Here is a 23,244-nt window from a genome sequence, read left to right on the forward strand (position 1 = left end):
CTGATTACAAACCAAGGATTCCAATTCCTGGGTGCCTGACCTCTCCAGTCTCAGCAGCTATACCTCCCCAGGTAGACGGACTGACCCCTGTCCTTTAAGCCACATGGACCCGACCAACATCTGGAAATGAGATTCTAGCTTTGCCTCCAGTGCCATGCAACACATCTAATTGAGATGTCTCCTCAGCTCTCCTGGCAGACCCCAAAACAGCTTTTTTTTTTTTTTTTTAATGTGATTACATAACCTACATCTCAATCCAAGCCCACCTGGCAGGGCTGTGCCCCTGCAGCCACCCCATCCTCCGAAGCCTGCTCTGGGAATTGCCCTGCTCCCTTCTCTGCCACATCTGCAGGACAAGATCATTAACAGCATCTCGGTTATTTTAGGAAGGCCTGGGGAACAGAATAAAACACTGCTGAGTTCCCTTGATTCCCAAATTAGGGTGGGGTGGGGTGGGAAGAAGACAAAACGTCATCATTTCTGGCATTACCCCAGGGGCTCTTGGTCACCCCTCCATATGCGTCCTCCCGACCTACTTTCTCCTCTCCTCTGGGGGCCTCCCTCAGCCTGCAGTTCTGGGGTGATGTGGGTGGCTGTTCGGCCCTGGACAGTGCAGACCTTGCAGTCCCAGTGTCTGGAGGCAGAAGCTGCCTCCTCCCCTTTCTCCCACCAGCCCTCAGCCCCTTGCTGCTGAGTCACACTCTCCTCCCCATTTGGATAAACTCCTGGCGGCTCCCACAACCCAGCCTGACCATGATGCTTCAAGCTGGCTCTGGGACAGAAGGGAGAGGTCAGGGCTAGGGCACATTTGGGAGGCAAGGAAAAAAGCCCAGCCGCTCACCTAGATGCTCCCACTACAGATGTCCTACATCTGGCTGCCGACTGACCTCTGGATGGACAATTCCGTGTTTCTCTTCATCCAAATAAATATTGGTTAATTACAAAAAGGCCATCTGTGCTTCTAAACCAAATAGGGATCACAGCAAGATGAGTCTACACAGCTTAGCTGAGAGAGGAATGTGAGAATTCTTATCGGAATTTGTGATACTGCTACTATTACTAACAACAACAATGTCATTGGTGGTAGATCCTTTCTGAAAATGGCCAAATTAGTTCCCTCTCTAAATCCATGCCTTTTGCAGTGTGATCTTGTAGTTCCTCCCATTAAGAGATGGAGTCTATTTCTCCATTCCCTGAATCTGCACTAGCCTCTTGGCTTGCCTTGGCCAACAGGATGCACCAAGATGACACTGTAAACCAGCCCAGACCAGCCTGCTGGAAGAGCTGGGACCACACGGAGCCAAGATGAACCATCCCAGCTGAGGCCATCCCAGCCCAGCCTACCGTGCTGCTGAGATCAGCAGAGCTGTCCACCTGAGCCACCACAGCTGCAGATGTGAGAGGGAGTCCCATGGACAGTGGAAGAGCCCACCCACAGAATTGTGCACTAAATACAGTTTGGTTTTGGAGCCACAAAGTTTTGGAGTCCAGTAGTCCCTGCTTATTTTGGGGGGATATGTTTCAAGACCCCCAGGGGATGCCCAAATCTGTGGATCGTACCAAACCCTATATATACTATGTTTTGTCCTAGACATGTATCTTCGTGATAAAGTTTAATTTATAAATTAGACACAGTAAGAGATTAACAACTGATTAAGAACTGATAATAAAATAGAACAATTATTACAATATACTGTAGTAAAAGTTATGTGAATGTGGTCGCTCTCTAGATATCTTACTGTATTGTACTCACCCTTCTCGTGCTACTGGGAGATGATAAAGTGCCTATGTGCTGAGCTGAAGTGGAGAAGGGTACAGCCTGTGCCATAAATCATGAGGCTACTCTTGACCTTCGGACGATATGTCAGAAGGAGGGTCAGCTGCTATAGGCTGAGGCTGACCACCCGTAACTGAAAGGGGAACTACTGTGGTTATGTAGCAAAAGCCAACTAATAGTGTTTTGTTTTTGCAAGGAGGACAATGACAGGATCTAAAAAACGCAATTAACATTTTTGGGGGCTCATATAAACATCATTGCTAAATCAAAAAGAAACAAGTTGCTTGCTATATGACCACCCCAAATACATCAGCAGGATTCAAAAATAGGAAACACATCATTCAATCTGCCTGGTGTCTCTGCGTCACCCCGCAGACCTTGGTTCCTCCAGTGGAGGCTGCACCACTCACCAGAATCTTGGTGGTGTAGGCGCTGTTGATGGCAATGGCATTGACGAGCAGCTCCAAGGTCTTGGTGTTGATAGAGCTGGGGTCAGGGATCTCCTTGTAGTGGACATCGCCGACATAGGCCTGCACAACTGTCATGCGATTGGTGGTCAGTGTGCCCGTCTTGTCCGAGCAGATGGCGGTGGCATTGCCCATGGTCTCACAGGCATCCAGGTGGCGTACCAGATTGTTGTCTTTCATCATTTTCTGGGGGCAGGGGCAGGTGAGAGGGTGACAGTGAGGAGAGGGAGCTGGGGGGCCAGGGAGTGGGTTGTAGGCACTGGGAAAGCATGCAGTAAGAGGTGCAGAGCTGCTGCCATCTGCCCCGTGGTTTCCCGCATGTGCAAAGATGTGGAATTGGAGATCTGTGTATGTGCAGCCTTTTAATTCGCTTTCCTTATTAAACCACTTAAAAGATCTGATTAATTGACCTTTTTTTTTTTTTTTTTTTAGAATCTGTATTCCTTATGGAAAAGATAGAAAAAATGGTGATAAATTAATGTTGGGTCTTTTAAAATGACCTCAAATATTTTTCTCTTATACCCTAACAGAAGTAGCCATCCTTTATTTGGTTACGGGTTTTTTGTTTTGTTTTGTTTTGTTTTGTTTTGTTTTCCCCAAATCTTTTGCTGGTGCCTGGTTTTCATTGTCATTTTTGGTCCCACCAAAAATAAATAAATTTAGGATACATATATGTGTTTATAGACATAGGACAGTATCTGGAAAAAATGTCAAAATTTTAGGGTTATTATTTCTGCATGGTAGAATGACAGGAGATTTTTACTGCCTTCTTTTAAAAAAATCTATAGATTCTAAAAAAAATCTACAGATTTTTTTCTGCATCGCATATATATTATACCTTGTATAACAAAAGTCACAAATTTCTTTTCAATATACAAACACAAAAAAGAAAACAAATCCATCTTCATGCCATCACCCAGAACGGATACATCTTATGTATAGACATCTTTTCTTCTTAAATTTATAGCAAAAATGAAATCCCACCATACATATTATTATGAATTTTCTGGTATTCGCGTCCTCTCTGTCTTCCCAGCTTCACTCCTAGCTTCTTCGAGGTTCTCAAGCAAACTCATGCAAATGAAGTAATTCTCAAGCAAGTGTCATGCTTAAGATAGATCCTGCAGACCCAGTTACCCTATCTGGCAAGGGGGGGGGGACAAGAGAAGCTGCTAGAGGCTGAATCAGACAAAGTTCTCATCTGTTCCTAGTAATCTGGTTTCCTTTGTTCTTGCTCCCCATCCTAACTCTTCATAAAAAGGGTAAAAAAAGAGCACCATTAGAATAGTTTTAATAGCAGTTCATGTTACGAAGAAATGAGTATTGGTAGAATTATATGCTATTGCAATCTTATTATAACCTGCGATAATAGTGACACCTCATGTATGTTGAATGCAGGAGCAGTAGCAATAGGAATTTGCCATACGCTTTACGGCTGGCGAAGTTCTTCCTGGTTCATTTTCTAGTCTGATGGTACAGGAGGCCTGTGAAACCTTTGGGGATGGTGATCCTCCACGTTGGCCAATGGAAAAGCCACAGCCAAGTGATCTGACCAGGATCACATACCTAATATGGGTTAATGCTGAGACTGGAGCCCGGCTCTGTTTAACTTCACAGCCTGGGTCATTCCATCGTGCCCCTGCCCATCTGTACTGCCGGAACAGGGTTCGTCTGTTGGGCTTAAGAATGAATATATAGGCGGCTGCTCTGCCCTGGAAGTGTGGCTGGTCTGACGTGAAATGCGCTGTACGTGTAAAAATATGTGTTGGTTTTTGAAGACTTATTAGGAAAACGGCAATGAAAGACATCTCACTAGCTATTTGTATATCGATTATATGTTGGATTACTAACATAATATGTTTGGACATAAAGGTGAAATTATATTACTAAAGGTGAAGTAAATTATATTATTAAAATTAACGTCACCTCTTTGTTTTTACTCTTTCCTTTGAACATGGCTGTGAGGGAATTTAAAAATCACACATACGGCTCACGTTGCATCTCTGAGTCATCTCTGTTCTTTCGATGTCGGCTCCCAGGGTGGGTATGCCAGGCTCAGAGAGGGGAGTGTTTGCCTCTCCTGGGTTGGGGCTATACTCAGTTTATCAAGTGACTATAAAAGTAACATGACCTAAGACAGCTGAAGGTACCAGATGCCAGAGATGTGAATGGCAGAAGGTGCAGAGACCTAAAAAGCTCTGTATGTGGTCACCCCAAACTACCTCTGTGTGACTTTCAAGACACCCTGAGCTCGGCTGGGTGGCCGTGGGGGTCCCCTCTCATGGCTTAATGAGAATCACCATCTTTGGGGCCCAAACCCCCAAGCAGCATTGTGTTGTGACCCGTTTGGTCTTTGGTCTGTGAGATGGAGTTTCTTCAAGAACCCTAAAACAAGGAGGTGATAAGGGCCATATCCTTTACCCAGAGCTGCCACTTTCTGGCATCTGCCTGGAGATCTCTTTTCTGTATGAAATTACATCGGCAAGCCCAGTCCAAATTCCAAGTTGGAAACTGACACCGCCGTGCCCTCCGGCAGCTCTGCCAATGTCTCAGAGCCAATGCCTTGTTTATAAACATGCCCAGGGCTCCATTCTTGTAGGAACATCCTGGCGTTGGGGCACTGGGGACCAGGAGTGCAGAGCCCTGGCCTCCGAGGTGGGAAAACCATGCGGCCAACAGCAGAGAATGAGGCCCCAAGCTTGAGGCACCCACTGAGATGCGCAGCCCAGTGTTCGGACTCCATGGTTGGCCTTGGCCTGGGAGCAGGGGGCGGCAGGGCTCTGCCATCTGGGGAGCACTAGGAATACCCACCCCACCCCCCGACCCAAGTGTCCACAGTCAGCTTTCATGGACTTACCACCCTTCATGAAACTGCTTTTAAAACCTCTTCCCTTTTCAGCCCATCCCCGGAGTGGAGGGGGTTTCCTTAAATCAGATTTCTTTTGGCTTTAGGCTCATCTCTTCCCAACTTCAGGGAGCAACCTCTGAGACGAGTTGCAGAAGTATCACAGCTTCCATGGGACTTTGACCTCAGACTTCTCCTTACATTTGGTGTGATGGGGTTGGGTTTGGGTCTGCTTTTTATGTTTTTTTTTTTTCTTTTTTAAAGTGGAGTTGATGATCAATGTTTAAAAATCTAGAGAGCTTATATTAAGTCCAGCTTTCTGGCTTCTCTGGAAAAAATGTGAAGAGTGGGCAATGCAGGGGGGCCGTATCTGCAAGGCAACACTTGGCTGGGGTGAATGATGGCTGTCCCGGGAGCCAGGGTGTGGCCCTCTGGGCTGCTATAGGCCTCCCTGAGGACATGTGAGCTCTGGGTTCCCACATATGTCTCATCTCCCAGCTTCCAGGGTGCTCCCTTCCTTCTTCTTAGCTCTACTCACAGCCCCAGCGCTTGCCCCTCAGGCCACCCCTAGAGCCCTGGCTGGGGGCAGCTGATCCAAGCTATGCCGGCCGGTCCTCTCATTCTCACCTTCACCGAGTAGGCCAGTGAAATGGTGACGGCCAGAGGGAGCCCCTCTGGCACGGCGACCACCAGCACTGTCACACCGATGATGAAGAACTTGACAAAGTACTGCACGTAGACGGGCGTGCACTCAGGTAGCCACGGCTTCTTGTTGACCACGAAGGTGTCCACGGTGAAGTAGAGCACCAGGATGATGACTGTGATGGCTGACATCACCAGACCTGTAACACGGGTTGGGGGGCAGATCTGCTCAGGGGCTCTTCTGAGGGTGGGGGCCCTGGGAAGTGAGATGGGGACCAAACACTTAGCTAGGTGGACCCTAACCCACATCTCATAGCTTTATGGCCTGGGGCATGTCCTTGAGCCTTACAGAGCCTCAGTCTCCTCCTCTGTGCAATGGGGATACATGCTTATTTCACACGGTTTTGCAAAGATCAAAAGTGATGGATGCATGTAAAGCCCCTTGCACAGTGCCCGACACCTTGCGGGTGATCAGGAAATATGTGCTGAGACCATGGGAATCGGTTTGAACTCCCTGCATAGTTCTCACACACGTTCATGTGCAGTTAGTACCATTTATCAACTCACCCGCCCAGGCACCAAGTAGCTCCTAACTCAGGAACAAGGGACACAGCCCTAGAGAGGACAGACTCCCTGCCCTTGAGAAGCTGAGACTTCAGAGGGGGAGGCAGACAAGAAGCAAAAAGCTCATGAACAAGATTGTCCACGTAGGGATAATGGTGTGTAGAACTGCAGGACGATGTGACAGAGAGCCCCACAGGCTACCGGTAAGAAAACAACCCACGTGTCCCTCGGCAGACCAATGGGTCAAGAAAACATGGCACAGACACACAGCAGAGTATGACTCAGCCTTAAAAAAGAAGGAAGTCCTGCCACTTGCAACCCCATGGATGAGCCTGGAGGACATGATGCTAGATGAGAGAAGGCAGACACAGAAGGGCTTACATGAGGAATAGAAATAGTCAAACTCATAGAAGCAGAGAGTGGAAGGTTGGTTGCCAGGGGCTGTGGGGAGGGGGAGAGAGAGGGTTGTTTTTCAATGGGTATAGAGTTTCAGCTATGCAAGATAAAGAAGTTCTAGAGCTCTGCTTGACACCACGGGGCCAACAGTGAACAATATGGTATTGTGAACTTCAAAAACGGGTAAGAGGCTAGATTTCTTCTTCAGTGTTCTGACCCCAAACAAAGGAAAACAGAAAAACCCAGGAAAGAACACAGGAATTCTGGGAGTTGGGGGATATGTTTCATACCTTGCTTGTGGTGATGGCATCATGGGTGTACGCCCATGTCCAAATTCATCAAGATGTACATTACATGTGTATAATTTTTTGCATATTGATTGTACTTCAATCAAGCTTCAAAAAAGAAAACAGAACAACACGGGCTGGTGGGGAGGGACTATTTTAGCGAGGGTGTTCAGGGAAGACTTCCTGGAGGAGGTGATACTTGAGTAGATGGGGAATGATGAGAAGGATCAGCCAGAGGGTGACGTGCAGAAAGAGTGTTTTGGATGGAGGAAAGAGCAGGGAGCCCTCTTTCAGCTGAGGACACTGAGGTCAGCGAGGGAAGGGACCTGTCCAAGGTCACAGGCCCGAGAACACTACAGAGTTAGGAGATGTGGGTGGCTATCTGCTCGGATCCCCTGAGACCCCCTGGCCCGTTCGGGGAGCTGTAGGCACTGTGCAGGTGCTGCAGAGGCTGTGCACAGCTGCGGACTCTGCCAGAGGAAGTCCACACTTCAGAGAGCACTGTCTCCTGTCAGGACATATCTGGGACGGCACCCCACCCCAATCTGATGGCCAGTATTCAATGGCTCAGGTGGAGGGTCCAACAGCCCAGACCCCTTGCTGCGAGACCAGACAGACCCTGCAGAGGTAGGCAGAGACGGGGATTTCTCCAGGAAGTATCTGGCTTGTTCTGTGGCCCTATTGAGTCTCTTACCCTTTACAGGTCTCACAGGAGAGCACCCTTGCCCCTAAAAATCCTGCACCGATCCACCTCAGACTCTGCTTCAGGGAATTCAGCCCAAGAGGGAAGCAGAGGTGGGATGTGAACCTAGAAGTGTTTGACCCCGAACTCCATTCTTGGCAAGGCTGAGGAGGGGGAGGGGGGTGAGCAAGGGCTTTGAAGGCTGTGGGTGGTTCTCATCGCTCCTTTCCCTGCCCCCCAGTGGCGGTACTGTGGCTCTGCAGAGTCTGCTGTATGCCAAGGCTGGAGGAAATCCCTGGGCCCATCGCTCCCCCGATCCCATCTCCAGCTGTGGGACTTCAGAGCGGGCTCTATCCCCATCTGACAGTCGCAGGGGTGGGAAGCCAAGCTCCCAGCAGCCGGGAGCTATCACCAGGCCCCTAGTTTAAATATAGACAGCCAAGCCTGTAATTTGCCTCCCTTCTCCACACTGTGGTGCCTATAATTAGAGCCGGGAGACAGCCAGGTGGGGAGGCCTTGGTGTTTGCGTGTCCTCATGCAGGATGAGAGGCCAAGGCCATGTCAGACGGGCAGGGCTGGTCTTGCAGCTGAGCTCAGCTTCCTGGGCTGGAGGGGCCACCACCAGCCATCACCTGGAGCTCCCAGCTTGGTGGGGATCAGGCTTGTGTTGAGGCTCAGATAGGAGGCTTCTCACTGGGCTTCTAGCATGGCCCTCAACCTCTTCAATCTTTCCTTTGCATGGCAGCCGGGGTCGGGGGGCCAGTCAAGAGCCCTAATACAGCCCCCACTCTGCAGATGAGGCAACTGAGAGCCAGCTCGGAGCGGGGCCCTGGCTGGGGTCCCTCTGTGTACCCCATGTCCCCTTGTGCACTGTCCACGGAGGCTGCATGCTTACCTGCCTTGCCGATCTGCACAGCCAGCTTGGTGAGCTTGCCCTGCAGCACGGATTTCTCCTTCTTGTGCATGTTGGCCTTTTTTTTGTCATCAGCGTCGCCGCCCTCCGCACTCTTGAGGGGCTGCATCTCCATGGCGGCGGCCCCATCCTGCTGTTTGGCTGTAGGGGGCAGAGTATGCACATGCACGCACACACGCACACACATGCACGCACACACGCACACGCGCACACAGCCAGGTCAGCCTGCAGGGTGGGCATACTGGCACCCACCCTGCCTGCCCAGGGGAGTGTGCTGAGACACTCACTCCCTTGTCTGGACCCCTGCATGGCTGGCACAGACACCCTGTGATACGGGGTCTGCTTCTTCCAGCTGGAGACCCTAGTCCCAGGGCCAGGGACTGCCTTGAACCTGGAATCCAAGTATGAATAGGGAGTGACACAGTTCTTGGGTTCCCAGCAGGTGTAGGCTGGGGTCCCCACTGGGCCTGAAGAAGCCCAGAGATCCTTCCCCAAATGGCCCCTCAGCTTTCGCCACATTTAGACAAAACAGATAGCCATGGCCTTCCCCAGGGGGTTCTTGAGTATGTTGTTGGGATATTAATAGTCACCAGAGAAGAGGGACACAAAGGGGGCTTAAAAGATAAAAGAAAGTGTCCTTATCCTTGGGTGCCAAGCCTCCTCTTCCTTCGGTGAAGGACTGACTGGTGGGTCTGGGGCCTTACCCCTTAGCCCCTCAGGATTCCAAAGAACCAGCTTCAAGTCTTCAGCAAAATGGGTAGCCTAGCTCAAAGGCTGGGGAAGAGCTGGCTCACAGGTGGCCCCTGTCCTCATGGGTGATGTCTCCAGTGGGCCTGCTACCATGTGAATCACAGCCACCCCCTCCCCGACCCCTCCCCCCCAATGCCAGGCACCTGCAGGCACAGACCTGACTGCTTCTAGCCTGGCTCTCAGAGCCAGTGGGGGAGGGGCAGCAGGGACCCCAGAAGCCGGTGAATACAAAAGGGTTACCTTTGCTCTGGCTGGCGTCCACATTGCCATCCTGCATTTTACCTACACGACAAAGAATTTTAACAGACAACAGAGAACAGACAACACACGTCGATCATCACAGACGCAACAGGGCCACCGACATTCATGTCACAGATGGAGGAAGGGCCGGGCCGACTCCGTCCCTCCACACGGGGACGCTGGGGTGGCCTGAGACAAGAAGAAACCTGGCCACTGCACTAGCTGCAGGCTCTGTCCTGATTCTCTGGGGGCTTGGAGAGAGAGCTTCAGTGGGAGTTATTTCAGCCCTGAGGGTACTGAGTAAATGACTGCTTTTGAGGGTAAAAGGACCGGAGCTGACTGGCAGGAAGCAGAGAGGTCCTCAGGTCCCCAGTGATTAATTTGGTCAGTGCTTTGGTGGGCTGAGAGGAGGCAAAGGAAATGAAAGACACACACACACACACACACACACATTCTAGAAAGGGGAGGACTTTGGTCAATGTGTTCCTAAGTTCCTGGCTCCAGGAGTGATGTATGTAGAATTTTGCTTTCTCCTTGTCCATCTGGAGGAGTGTGAAGCCACAGCAAGGACGACCCCCCCACCCCCAGCTCCACTGAGAGTGACCCATGCCAAGGGTGAGCAAGAGCTCCCTAGTGGGAGGCTTTGAGGGGCCCCAAGCACTGCCCCCACTGGGGAGTTGCCGACCCCTCCCTCCACTTGGGTGTATGCTCTTTATTCTGAGGCTGACCAGCCTGGGCCCTAGCAGACAGGCAAGTAGGGCTGGTGGGCTCCTCCGGGTGCCCCCCTGCCCTGGCCCTGCATGCCAGTGCTGGGGAAAGGGCTGAGTCTGGGGCTGCTCACCTCCTAATCAGGGCGGCCTGGGAGTCCCCCCAGCCTGCTCCAGTCTCGGCCAGAGTCTTGTGGGCTGGGTTTGCAGCGTGGGCCGTACTGGCAGCCCCTCGTTGGCAGCTGAGACACCTGCCTTTACTGCTGGCACTACAGAGAGGAGGTTTCCTCCTGTCCCCTTGGCCTGTCCTCTGAGCTCACTCAGAGCTCTGCCCACAGGCCTTGCTACCTTGGGAGGAGTCTGTGGAGGTCAGCCGCCCTTGGCCATTTGCTGTGAAGGTGATTCTCACAGCTCACGTTCTGTGAGAACCCACCACGTGCCAGGTGCATATAGAACCTCCATGATTTCATCTAACCCACATCACATCCCTACAAGGGCACTCCTGCCCTGCACCCACTTCCAGATGACAAACTGAGGCTCAGAGAGACAGATGACCTGCCCCAGTCCCCAGGGTTAACGGAGAGCTGGCCCCATCTATGTTTCCACCCCAGCTGAGAAGAAGGCAGCTAGCTCTCAGCTAATCTGAATCCAGAGGAGGGTCATCAAGGTGGTTGTGTGCCCCTGTTTGGACATGAACTAGCTGTGTGGCTTTACCTCTCCCAGTCTCAACATCCACCTCTGTAAAATAGGGAAGCAACATTCAGCTTCTGGAGCACCTGACAGTGGCCTTAGTCATAACCACTTGCCCATTTAGCATTCTGCAGTTTGTAGGGTTCCTCTCTTGCTCATCTCTCCAATACCCTGTGGGTGGGATGGGAGGGAGTCTAAGCACTCCCATTTTACAGATGAGAAAACTGAGGCCAAGAGAGGTTCAGAGACAGCTCTCATTTCTGGAGTGTCCTGATGATAACCCTGTGGCTGCCTTACTGGTTCCACAACACTGTCCTCACCCACACCAGATCATGCTGAAAGTGACTCGGAGGGGAGAAGTGGCTTTCCTGGATCCCAGCCCCGTGCTACCTCTCCAGGGGAAATGTTGGGCTGTTCCCACTGCCTCTCACGGCAAATGGTCAGGGACCCACCCTGGGGGCGGAAAGAGAAGGCCCCCATTGCTCTATTGCAAAGTTCTTTTTGCTGGATTAAAAACAAAACAGAAAAAACCTTTTTAGAGCCAACAGGAATGAACTACAATAATTATCTTTATTTTTAAAAATAATTTTACTAACTGGGCTAAAGGGCATGGGAGGACTCCTCTTCCATACTTGGTTCTAGAAGACACAAAGGGGCCTTATTTGCATTGCATATTATCAAATGCAATAGCCCATGTGTGCGCCCATTAACCAAGCTAGCAATTTCCTCTTTTATTTCCGTAGTGATCACGTGGCCAGAAAGATAATCACTAGTGCATATGTTCAAGGGAGGGAGCAGTGTTGTGGGGGTGCTTCTGCGCACATGGCCTGGTTTCTCAGAAGCCAAGGGCTTTTCTCAGCCAAAGTGGAGCTCGCCTGGCCCCTGGAACTATGGGTGGACAGCCAGACCTGGCTCCGTGCATGACCCGGGAGAGGGGGCTGTTGCAGGGAAGCTGGGGTGGGGAACTTGGGCAGAGACTCGGAGACCTCCCCACCCCACATCAGATGCAGACACAGCTTTGACAAATGGGTCTGTTATGGGCCATGGGTGTGAAAAGTGTGTGTGTGGAGGCTCGATGGTGAGGTGACCTGGTAAACAAGCTTTGGGGAGATGGAGCACTAATGAGGTGAACTGGGAGATGTTACTTCTCTTGCCTGTGCTTCCAACTCTTCCTCTGTGACATGTGACAATGTCGACCAAAGTGATGCTTAGGAAAAGCATCACAAAGTGCCCTGTTAATGTCTGGAGTTCAGAGTGGTGTATTTACTAACTGTGATTACAAGCAATGTATTGAACAGTGGTACGTTAATCAGTGTAAATGAAATAATAAAATGATAATGGCCATCATAATGGCTCCAAGATGAATGGAACACACCCGCTTTCAGCTGGGAGGGGACTTGGTGGGGGTGGTCTCAGAGGGACTACTGCCAGCTAAGTGTGTTTTCTATAGCCAATCATCCTGATTTGGCTCAGAGGAAGGAAGAAAAAGAATGGTTAATTCTCTCATTGACCAAGGCTCAGCCAGGCACCTCTCAACCTTTAATACACTCTGGTCTGGAGCCTGGAAAGCTCATTAGATGAGATCAGGCACATTCAGTGTGGTATGGCCCTAGACTGGAGAGTTTATATGAATGCAGGTTTTAGTTCAGTGGGTCTGGGGTTGGGCCTGAGATTCTGCATTTCCAACAGGCTCCTAGGAGATGTCCAGGCTTCTGGTCCTCTGGTTACATTTTGAGTAGCAATGGCTTAGAGCACTATTTCCCTAAGTATATTACAGAGACAAACCAATCCCACAAGATTCAGCCAGAAAATGTCTTGCAGCCACATCAGCCTGGGAAGCCCTCTATGGCTAACTTTCCACTATATACCAGCATATTCAAGGCTCTGAGAAGTCCTGCAATAAGGAAGAGACCAATTCTGTCCCATGGTTCTTAAACATCTCTGACCACAGGATCTTTTTCTTGGGGGCAGGACCTATTAATATTCCTGTGACGTTTACAAGACACACTCTTTCAGGAAACCCTGGATCAGGAAGTGGAATATGCACTTTAGAGCCAGCAGGCCTGGGTTTGAATCCTAGGTCTGCTTCTTTCTTGTTCTGTGATCTTAGGCTAGTGTCTTGATCTCTCTGAGCCTCAGTCTCCCAATCTTTAAAGTGGGGACAATAAACTCTGTATCACAGGGTTGTCATGAGGATCAAATGAGGCCATGAGCAGGAAATGTTTGCAAAATGCCTGGCATACAGTAGGTAGTCAAGTTCCCCATCTTTCCTGCAGTTTTTCTCAGGATACCAGGAGTTTTCTGCTACAGTTTGGAAGTGAAGCAGACTTTTTTTAGGATGGACCAGCCTGGATGCAGTCTGTATGTTCACTGAGCCCAGTGGGCTCACTGATCTGTGGGAAGCAGGATGCCAGCTCCTGTTTCCTTCTCCTCCTGCCTGGGTTTGCCTATATTGGTTCTCCCTGTCATCCCTCGCCACCCCTCCCTGACGCATGACACCTCCCACACCCCAAGCTGTTCTCCTTTCTCCTTCGGTGCCTGAAATAGACCCACACCCAAATTAGCAAGGCGCAGCTCACAGAAGTGTCTTTCTTGGCTCCTGACATCTACAAGGTGCTTCCATCATTGGTCATTTTGAATGCAGGTGGCCCAGCCAGAGGTCTGGGGCAGGGGATGGGAGTATGAGGTAGGACAAGACCTCCACATCTTCCAGGAGTGGTGAGGAGGAAATGATATAATGGATGAGAAACCCGCAGCCCAGTGCCTTGTGTGTAGCAATGCTGCAAGAAAGGCTTTTCCCTTCCTCAGTTCCCCAGGGCAACTGTTTTATGATCAAGCCCTATAGCTCTCAGCTTGGGTGACTATCATGCTACCTAATCTGGGGACAGGGGACCTATCTGAGTACACAGAAGCCTCATCACTCTGAAGATGGGAGGGTACAGAAATAAGAAATCCTCTAAAGGTCTGGAGGCAAGTGAATGGAATTCCTTCTTGCCTGTGGGTAAGGAGGTCAAAATGCAGATCCCAGGGTACCGTGGTTGCCCCACCACCACCACCCCTCAGCCCCGAGGGGGCCCATAAGAATGCAGAGACTCAGGACAAATGCTCTAGCACAGGCAACAGCAGGAAACACCAGTCCACTTCCAAGGGACAGAACCAGGCCTGCGCCCAAGCGAGCCCCCTGCCCGTTCACTCCGAGAAAAAGAAGAGGAAGAAATGTTTATCAGTGGCTCAGCCATGCTGTGGGGTGGGGCCAAAGAGCTGAACCCCGGCCTGGGTCCCCCTGCCTCGAGGAAATTTTCAAGTCGAGGACTGGAGACTTCACTAGGGACCCAGACGCCAGCTTCAGCCCAGGTCCTGACCCCAGGCCTTCTTCCCCAAGCGGGGGCCAGGAGTGTGCTTAGGAGAGGGCCACGACGGGTGGGATGCTGCTTCTTGGGAGCCAAATCTGAAGCCCAGGGTATGTCCCTCTTCTGGGCTCCACTGGGGGTTAAGGCCCCATAGGAGCCAGTGCCATTTGGGTCGCCGTAAGCAGGCGCGGAGCTGATTCCCTGTTGGTGGCTTCTCTCTTAAGCGCCTGCCCCACGTGGGAGGATGATTGTCCCAGAGCTGCCCATGCACATCCAAGATCTGTGTGGTCCAGAACAGGGAGAGGCAAGCCCAGAGTTGGGGGTGGGGGAGAGAGACGCCCATCCAACCGAGACCGAGAGCTCGCCATCGGAGACGTACCATTGACTAGGCTGGTATTTGCACTATCAGCAGCATTTGAACCTGCTGCACCATCGGCCGCTGCGGGGGTGGGAGGGATGGAAAATGCAGTGTGTCACAATGGAGAAAAGCAACAATGCAGAACAGCAACAACAATAGACATGAACCAACTTGCGGGAAATAACATGACTACATTCTTAAAAAAAAAAAAATCTCTGTTGGAAATCAGGAAACTCAAATTTAGGAGGGTGGGGGTGGAACGTTCCCATAGAAATGTCATAAAAATCAGGGGAAAAAAAAAACTCAGACATGGAGGGTCTTTGAAATAAAACATGGCAGATGATAAATGTGGTTAGGTAGCATGGCACCGTTCTGTACTAAGGTCTGGACCGATGTACCGCTCTGGCCATGCCAATCAGGCAGGTTCCTATCAGAGAAGCTTCTAGGAGAAGGCATCTGGCTGCCCATCAGGGCCAGAGGGACCCATGGCCAGGAGTCATTTCAAAACATTCAGCAACCAGCATGGTGCAGGTACCCGCCATTCTGATCAGGTACTTGCTGTGACCACCATCTCTGTGTCCCAGAGGGACTGTCCAGCGGTGGCAGTCACTCAGGATTCGAGCCCTGGACTCAGGCCACTGCCCACAGCCACCTCCTCCTTCCTAACCAGCACTCTAAAGATCGCCTTGGTTACCCCCATACAAGATGCCCCATCGTTGAAGAGGTGACATCCAGCATGTTGTACTTTGCGCATGAGACAGAAAGGTACTAGCCAGTTTTCCTTAGTTTAGCAATTAAAAATGACGTGAGATGGTCAGATGCACTCTGGTTGTTCTTTCTTGGGGTGGGGGGAGATGGATTGTGTGGGAAGGAGAGGGTAAGGTGAGGTGGGTTAGATGCCCATGCTGTGCAGTGAGGGGCAGCCGGGCTGGGCTCTGCGGGGTGTGCACATGAGAGCAGGGCTGTGGGGTCGTGTGATGATGAGTGGGGCACCACACACTGGCGTTGGGGTGGAGGGCTGTGTGGGGTTGGCGTGGAGATGGTGGTGGCGTCGTGTGCATCGGAGGGCAGGGAAAAGCACTGAGGGGCAAATAGGTAGAGTGAGGGGCTGGTTCCTCCAGTGGGGCCGGCATCACGTGGGGGCCCAGTGGAGGGTCCCAATGTCAGGGGGCCTCCTCCAACGGTGTGTTGGGGGTCTAGGGCCATGGTCTGGGGGTCAAAGGCTGCTGCTATTTCTAAAAGCCCCATCTACCCTGAGGGGGGTCTTACTGTACCTGGTAGCTGAAGGCCATCCCCCTTCTTCACACCTGTGTGATGATTTTTGAGACATGTTAATGAAGGAGAAGCACATACAGCCTCACCTGCATGCCCCCACACACACGTGCACACACACACACACGCACACACGGCTGCACACCGGTGCTCATCCTGACATGGGGCCGCGATGGAGGTGGAGGTGAAGGGATGGGAGTGCAGAGGGGGCCCAGTCCCCGTCCATGTTGCTCACAGGCGCCTGAGAGGCTGGGCTACCCCTTATCTTCCTCTGCTGTGGCCCCCCCAACATCCCACTTCTTCTCTCTACACAGACCCCCACCTCACTGGGGTGCAGGTGTGTGTTCAGTGAAGGACTCTGACCTGTGCTTCAGGGCAAGACAGGCCTGTCTTCCTGCCGAAATCTTCAGGAACATAGGAACATAGGTACACAGGTACATAGGAACATAGATCCGGCTTCCCTCACTCAGGCCCCAGTGAGGCCAAGAAAAGGGGCAAAGTCTGCTTCAACCTGCCGTACCCTGCCTACTGCCCCTATCTGCCCGACTGTCTGCACCCTGGGGTCAGAGCCGGCCACAACCTCTACCTCACTGTGTGGATGCTGTCCTGATACCCTCCGGGCCTTTTGACCAGGACTGTCTCCTTAATATTTTCAACCTCAGCTGTCTCCTGGTTCTCTCCAGCTTCTGGACTTCCCTGAGGACAGCTCAGCTCCACTGTTCCTGCTGGCAGGGCTGCCATAATCTTAGGGGGACCCCTCTAGAAAATGGGGTATTGCCCTTAGGAGCCAGTAACCTTTGGTTATGACCCAGGCTCTGTGCCTGGCTGGCTGCAGAGAGCAAGAGGTAGCAAGGCTTCCCCTGTACCCCAAGGAGGGGCCATAGACTTTCTCATTTCCTTCTCCTGGACCCCAGATGGTCTGGCTGTTGGAGACCTCCTTTTGGAGCTTGGGGAAGGAGACATGACAAAAGACTGAAGATGTGCGAGGGGTCTGTCCCTGAGACTGAGTGTAGGTGTTGGGGAAAGAGCTAGCTGTGCTAGAGCCAGAGGCCTGGGCCTTTGGATTGGGGCCTGGCCAGATGGGCATCCCTCCCTCTTCTCTGAGAGGCCCCGGTATACCAGGCTACCAGCCTGCTGTGCTGAGAGGGAGCCCAGGGAGTAGGAAGCTTGTTTCAAAGGTGAAGGAGGAGCCAGGAGCCAGGCAAGGTGGCAGCTCTGGGGACGGGGTGTTGGGGAGTGAGAAAGGGAACCAAAAGTTTGGCCTCCTTTCCTAGAATCTCCTTTGCCCCCATCTAGGTCGAGTCTATGCTGGGGGTGGTTTACAGCTCTGCTCTGTGGAGTTGAGAATAGTGGTAGGAGTGAGCGCAGGTGGGGCTTTCTACTCCCTACCGGGGCTGATGAAGGGACCAGGTCCAACTAGAGGCTGGAGAACCAGCCAAGTGCTCAGCACCCTGAGCCTGGCCTGTGGGGGGAGGGTCCTCCATGACATGACCGGACAGACAGAGACTGGGACAAGACCCTGGAGATGGAACCGACAGACTGTCACGGCCCAAGCAGGGCCTCCGGGATGCAGGAGGCAGCCGTTGGCACAAGGCGTGGACATAGAAGGCACTCAATAACCATTTTGTGGAGGGAATGAATAAACAACAAAAAAAGTGATCTGAAGAGCTCCTCTCCTGGTCCGTAAAGGGGTCGTGCTTACCTTTCTTGTCTTTCTTCTCTTCCTCCTCACCACCAGCCCCCAGCAGGGTGAAGATGATGCCTGTCTGAGAATTCACACCCACGGCAGTCACTACCATCCGTCCAGAGCCCTCCATCACATGGGTCCCTGGGGAAGGAGACGAAAGCCAAGTTACCGTTGCATGGGCCCAAACCCCCTCCCCAAAGGAGTGGAAGGAACTGGGTCCCAGAAAGCTCCTGGCTCTTTGCCTGCCAAACCCCTGGGGTGCCCCCCATGGTCCGGGTTCAAACTATGTACGTATGGCGGGTCCTTTGAAGAGAATTTCACTTCGGGACAGAGCTGCAGTGGGCCTGGGACTGGAATATTGCCATCCCTTACTTCTCAGGCCTACCACCTACTACCTTCTTCCAGAGAGTCACCTCCCTACCCTGTCCGACAGCACCTCTTAAAAAAGCCCTTCTAAAGATCTGGGGAAGAACTCAGGGCACTAGGAACTTGGAAGGGAAGACAATGGTATCTTTCTTTTAACAAATGTCTAACTGAAATTCAGCATTTCCACCAGCCATGAGCATAGGCAACCAACCCCTGGAGTGCTAGTGGCTCACAATGCCATTACCCGTGTTACAAAGACCACAGGTTCTCTGTCCTATGACTCTGTAGTTGTTGCAATCATTTATTTTACAAGTATGATTTTACAAGTACAGAGGTTATTGGACTACCTACTTATTAGGGTGCTGACAAAGAAGCACACTTGTTACTCTATCACGAGTTGTTTATTCTGTGAACTATTTCAGTATAATGGACTTCCTCTGTGATCCAGTGCATTCTGTTTTATGCAGTTTTAAATTTTTTTTTTATTTTTTACAGATTTTATTAATTTATTTGGGAGAGAGAGAGAGAGAGAAAGAGAGCACAAACAGGGGGAGTGGTTGGCAGAGGGAGAGGGAGAAGTAGGCTGTCCACTGAGCAAGGATCCTGATGCGGGGCTCAATCCCAGGACCCTGAGATCATGACCTGGACCTGAAGGCAGATGCTTAACTGAGTGAGCCACACAGGCGCCCCTATTTTGTGGATTTTAAAGCTTTATTCTGAGTAAGGGTGGCACGTGATGACACTAGACCTCCCCAGGCTCCAAGAAAACCTCTTTTGTAGAACATTAGGATTTTCAAACTGGGGTTTAAAGGACCCTGGAATTGTTTTGAAGGGCGGGAGGGTCAGCCACAGGGGGGCAAAGGGGTCCTCTGGTTAGAGTGGCTCCACTTTTATTCATCCCTGGGGTTTCTGTGTCAGCTGCTGTGTGATAGAGACGCCCCCCCCCCACGACCTGCAGGTACAGAGGGCAGCTGGTCCAAGGTTCACTTGGGGGGGTTCGTGCTGGAGTGAGGATAAAACGAATGGTAAAGCTGCCGAAAACTGTGCTATATACACGGAGTGGAATACTATTTGGCCTTCCAAGGGAAGGAAATTATGACACAAGCTACCACACGATCAGCCTTGAGGACATTATGCTCTGTGCAAGATACCAGATACAGAAGGCCAGCTGCTGTGGATTCTGCCGCAGGAGCTCCGTGGAGCAGTCAAAGTTGCAGGGACAGAGAATGGAGTGGTGGTTGTCAGGGGCCGGGGAGGGGGACTTCCAGGGGGCTGCTGTTCAGTGGCTCTGGAGGTTTGGTTTTGCAATATGAGGAGTGCCAGAGGTGGACAGTGGTGACGGTGGCACAATGGCATGAAGGTCCACAATGCCACAGACCTGTACCCTTAATGATGCTCAACATGGGACATTTTATATGTATTTTACCATGATAAAAGAGTTGGGAAAAAAAAGCAAACCCGCTGAAGCCGTGGCCTTAATTGGGAAACAGGTGAGGCTGGGGTGGGGTGGGGGGCGGCTGGGACCCAGCCCGGGACATAGCTCACTGCTACTGTGGCCTGGTCCCAACAGAGAAGATGCAGGCAGAGCTGACCCTCTGTCCTCAGGCTGGTGCAGGGGACGTGTCACTGTGCCCTAGGAGCTCTCACAGACCCACAGGCTACTCATAGGGTTGGCCTGCATGCTGTCCCTGCAGCAGGCTCTGGGCACCCCTGGGGAGGGCCCCTCGGCCTGCCAGTGGCCCCACTGTTTAGTCAAGAACCTGTGTAAGTGCAGTTTGCACCTCCAGGCACCCATTTTTTATTTTAAATTTAAACTTTTACTCCCCTGGGTAGAAAGCTCTCTTCAATGCAGTGCGTATTTCCTTTCCCAGCAGAGAGGGGAGTGTCTCAGGCCATCGTCAGGCTGCTCAGGAAGCAGCAGACTGGGGTTGAGGGCTAAAAGGCCCTGATGACTTTTTTTTTTTTTTTTAATAAAGGTCTTACTTATTTATTTGAGAGAGACAGAGAACACAAGCAGGGGGAGTGGGAGAGGGAGAAGCAGACTCCCCACCGAGCAGGAAGCCTGATGTGGGGCTTGATTCCAGAACCCTGGGATCATGACCTGAGCCAAAGGCAGACGTGTGCACATGGGTGTATGTGTGTGTTCTAGCCCCTTGTCCTCTAACATCTCATGATCTCAAAAATGCTTTACAGACAGATGGACACTCTCCAGTGAGTTCCTTCATGGCAGGTAAAGGTCAGTCTGTCTATCTGTGCATGGGTAAACCAAGTCATGCAGGCTCCCACACAGGGCATGAAGCCAAGTGAGCTGAAACGGAGCCCAGATGTTCAGATGGTGAGCTCTTCAGCTGACTCGTTGTTCATTCCCAGGACAGAAGGACAGTAATCTTGTGTCTCTGAGCAGGGAATAGAAGGGACCACAGGATGACTTCGGACACTGGTGGCAGGCTGAGCAGCTCAGGCAGACCCCGGAGCCTGTCTACTCGCCCAAGGGGCACAAAACCGGGAGAACCAAGGCACACTGACAGGACTCGGTAATTTTAACTTGCTGACAAGATTTCTGTGCGCTGGCTCACCTAGTGTGCAGTGGGCGGGCACCGTGAAATATTGGCAGTATTAGACAGATGAGGAGTTGGGGGGGGTCCAAGTAGGTCACATGGCAGGGGACGTCTCCAGGTCTTTCAAGGGAGTAACACACTGCACTGTCTCAGAATGCAGATGGCTGTGGCCATGGCCAGCCCTGACCTCCACAGGCCACCTCCTGTGCGCCAGGCATCAAACTAACCCTTCACAGGCCCTCATCTCATCAGTCCTCACCGTGGCCCTGCGATTACAGAGGAGAAACTGAGGTTCAGGGAGAAGGGGCTTGCTGGTGGGGTGCCTTCAGGGTCACTGGCTGGTGGGGGCAGAGCCAGGATTTGAACAGCCCCCTCTCTCTCGAATGGACTGTCTTTGTCTCATAGCAGTCCCCACTTCAGGAAGCCAGGCCCTTGTACCCTTGTCTCAAACACATTCGGAAAATGTTTGCTCTGCCCGGGTGGTAATGGGGGGGGGGGCCAGTCCCCACCTCCTCGGCCCTAAGCAGGATGGAAAAATACACAGGGGGCCAATTTCCACCTTAGATAATCAGACCGAAATCACCTTCTAATCTAATCAGTCCCATCACAGCAGGGAGTCGGCAGCTCTGCCCTGGGAGGCCGGGAGAAGGGAGGAGGAAGCCAAGGAGGCAGCCTGTGGCCACAGCGTGGGACACGGGGACAAGGGGACACAGGGTGAAGGTGCAGCACATGCCCTGCTCAGTCTCAGATGAGCCTCAGGGTGGTCCTCCAGACCCAGCATTAAATGGGCTGGGGAGCTGTGTTCCAGCTGCATGCCCTGCCTCCGCCATGGCTCTCACCACTGTCCCTGAGCCCAGACACCCTCAGTAGCATCTCAGCGTGCACTGGGTGAGACCCCAGTCTGCTTCTGACCCTTAACCACCAATTCCTGCCCTGTGGCCTCTGCCCTGGGAGCATGCAAGTCACTAGGGATTAGTGTTCAGTCCCTCACCTTGGCTCAGTTACCCCTCCCGAGTGCCCTTCTCCCTCCTCTGGCCCCAAACCTCCTCCTCGAGGCTCAGGATGAAGGCCCGTCTTAGGTGGCCTTCCCTGACCTCCACTTCATCCTTCTCCTCTGAACTGCCCTCCCCCGCAGTTTCCCCTGGGGGCGCTTCCAGTCCTGGCCCCCCCCACCCCGCAGACTGTGAGCTTCCTGAGGGTGGTTCTGAGGGGGAGTCTCCCCGTAGCAGAGACCAGCTTGTAGCTGGGACCCCAGCACTTTTTTTTTTTTTTTTAAACTGCTGCCTCCTTTTTTGGTACTTACCCTGGTGGCTACATATTACATTTAGGATGGAGAATCTCCACACCCTTCAGAGGCCATCCTTATGGTTTTGCAAAGGGTCAGATAGATCCCAGCCTCGCACTCTTCCTTACCCCTCACTGGGCCATGCCTTCCCCCTACCAGGACCTCAGAGCTTGCTGCCCCTCCTAGCAAAGGAAGAACTGAATGGAACAGGTCACCCCCTGTGGCAATTGTACCCCAGCTCCAGATTACTCCTCAAAGGGCAATATTTGACCTCAAGGGCTGCAGCTCTAATGGTGGAACCAAGTCAAGGTCAGTTGACTAGATCTCCCAAAGGAACCTTGCAGGGTCTCTGGGTAGTGGCAGAGGTGAGAACACTTTGGATGGTGGGGGGGCAGCTGGCAGGGCTTTGCACCAGGACCTCCATGTCCATGGTCTCCTGGCACCATCCTGTAGCCTCTACTTCCTCTAGTCTCATGGAGCCCCTCAGAATACGCAAGCACAGTGGGCGGGTAGATAGACAGCACTCTGAGCCGAGGGGCGTGTGGGACCCGGGAACCAGTCTGCTGTCTTCTTCTGATTTGCTGTGTGATCTGAGGCCAGCCCTCTCCTGAGGACAACGGGGAGGTCTAACTTATGCCACCACCTCTCAGCGATGAAGTCTGGGCACCAAGGGTCCCAGAGAGATAGGGCCACTCCTGGGGGCATAGGGCAGTCTCCATGAAAATGCTGCATCTCAGGAGTTTGGATCTTGGTTCGGATGGGGCCAGTAGAGGCCTGTGTGGACAGACTGAGTGTGGCGTTACCTGCCCACGGTCACAATTCTTCACTTGATGGACAGATGTGGTAGAATGCCAACTCTGTGCCAGGTCCTGGGGCCCAAAGGGACGTCCCTGCCCTCCAGGAGCTCACAGTGTAGCTAAGGTCAAAGGGCGCAGACCGGAACACAGATCAACCACAACACAAGACGGCAGATGGGGGGGCCCAGTGAACTGATGGGGGGACACAGCCCAGGCAAGGGCAGGGAGGTGGACCAGTGTGATGGCAGCAGATACACTGGGCTGAGGCTCAGGGCTGTGAGGGGCAGAGCAGGAGAGATGCTGCATCGTGGCAAGACTGGAGTGGAAGGCTGCAGAGCTAGGGGTCTTCTTGGTGTTCAGTTGGAAGCAACTGGGAGTATTTATGGGTCAAGGAGGGAGAGCAGGAACATTTAGTGAGTGGTCCCTATGTGCTAAGTATTGTCTGAGCTACTTTCTCCATGGGGCTGTCATAATCACCCTGTGAGTGACCATCGTCACTCCCATTTTGGACAGGAAGCAGCCTGGAGAGGTCATGGCTGCATCCGTCATGGGAGGGTGGCACAGGCGTGGACCAGGGATGTGGCACCAGCTCTTTCCATCTTGCTGGGAAA

The 23,244-nt window shown here is 52.2% G+C and overlaps 1 protein-coding gene across 10 annotated transcripts in view; it reads right to left on the reverse strand.

Moving 5' to 3' along the window:
• The window catches only part of ATP2B2 (ATPase plasma membrane Ca2+ transporting 2), a 363,982-nt gene that overhangs the window by 38,023 nt on the left and 302,715 nt on the right, over positions 1 to 23,244 (reverse strand). For 5 of the 10 annotated variants that reach the window (XM_032841666.1, XM_032841665.1, XM_032841664.1 and 2 more), the window contains 7 exons: positions 17,643 to 17,768; positions 15,943 to 15,975; positions 14,690 to 14,749; positions 9,564 to 9,605; positions 8,556 to 8,714; positions 5,717 to 5,931; positions 2,188 to 2,430 (listed from right to left, as the gene is read on the reverse strand). In XM_032841666.1, coding sequence (XP_032697557.1) covers positions 2,188 to 2,430; positions 5,717 to 5,931; positions 8,556 to 8,714; positions 9,564 to 9,605; positions 14,690 to 14,749; positions 15,943 to 15,975; positions 17,643 to 17,768 — 878 coding nt within the window. The remainder of the gene's footprint in view (positions 1 to 2,187; positions 2,431 to 5,716; positions 5,932 to 8,555; positions 8,715 to 9,563; positions 9,606 to 14,689; positions 14,750 to 15,942; positions 15,976 to 17,642; positions 17,769 to 23,244) is intronic. The other 5 variants (XM_032841669.1, XM_032841673.1, XM_032841672.1 and 2 more) reach the window with 3 other exon arrangements.

This window comes from Lontra canadensis, unplaced genomic scaffold, assembly GCF_010015895.1.
Source record: "Lontra canadensis isolate GAN:19392208 unplaced genomic scaffold, GSC_riverotter_1.0 scaffold124, whole genome shotgun sequence".
In the NCBI taxonomy this organism is placed as follows: Eukaryota; Metazoa; Chordata; class Mammalia; order Carnivora; family Mustelidae; genus Lontra; species Lontra canadensis.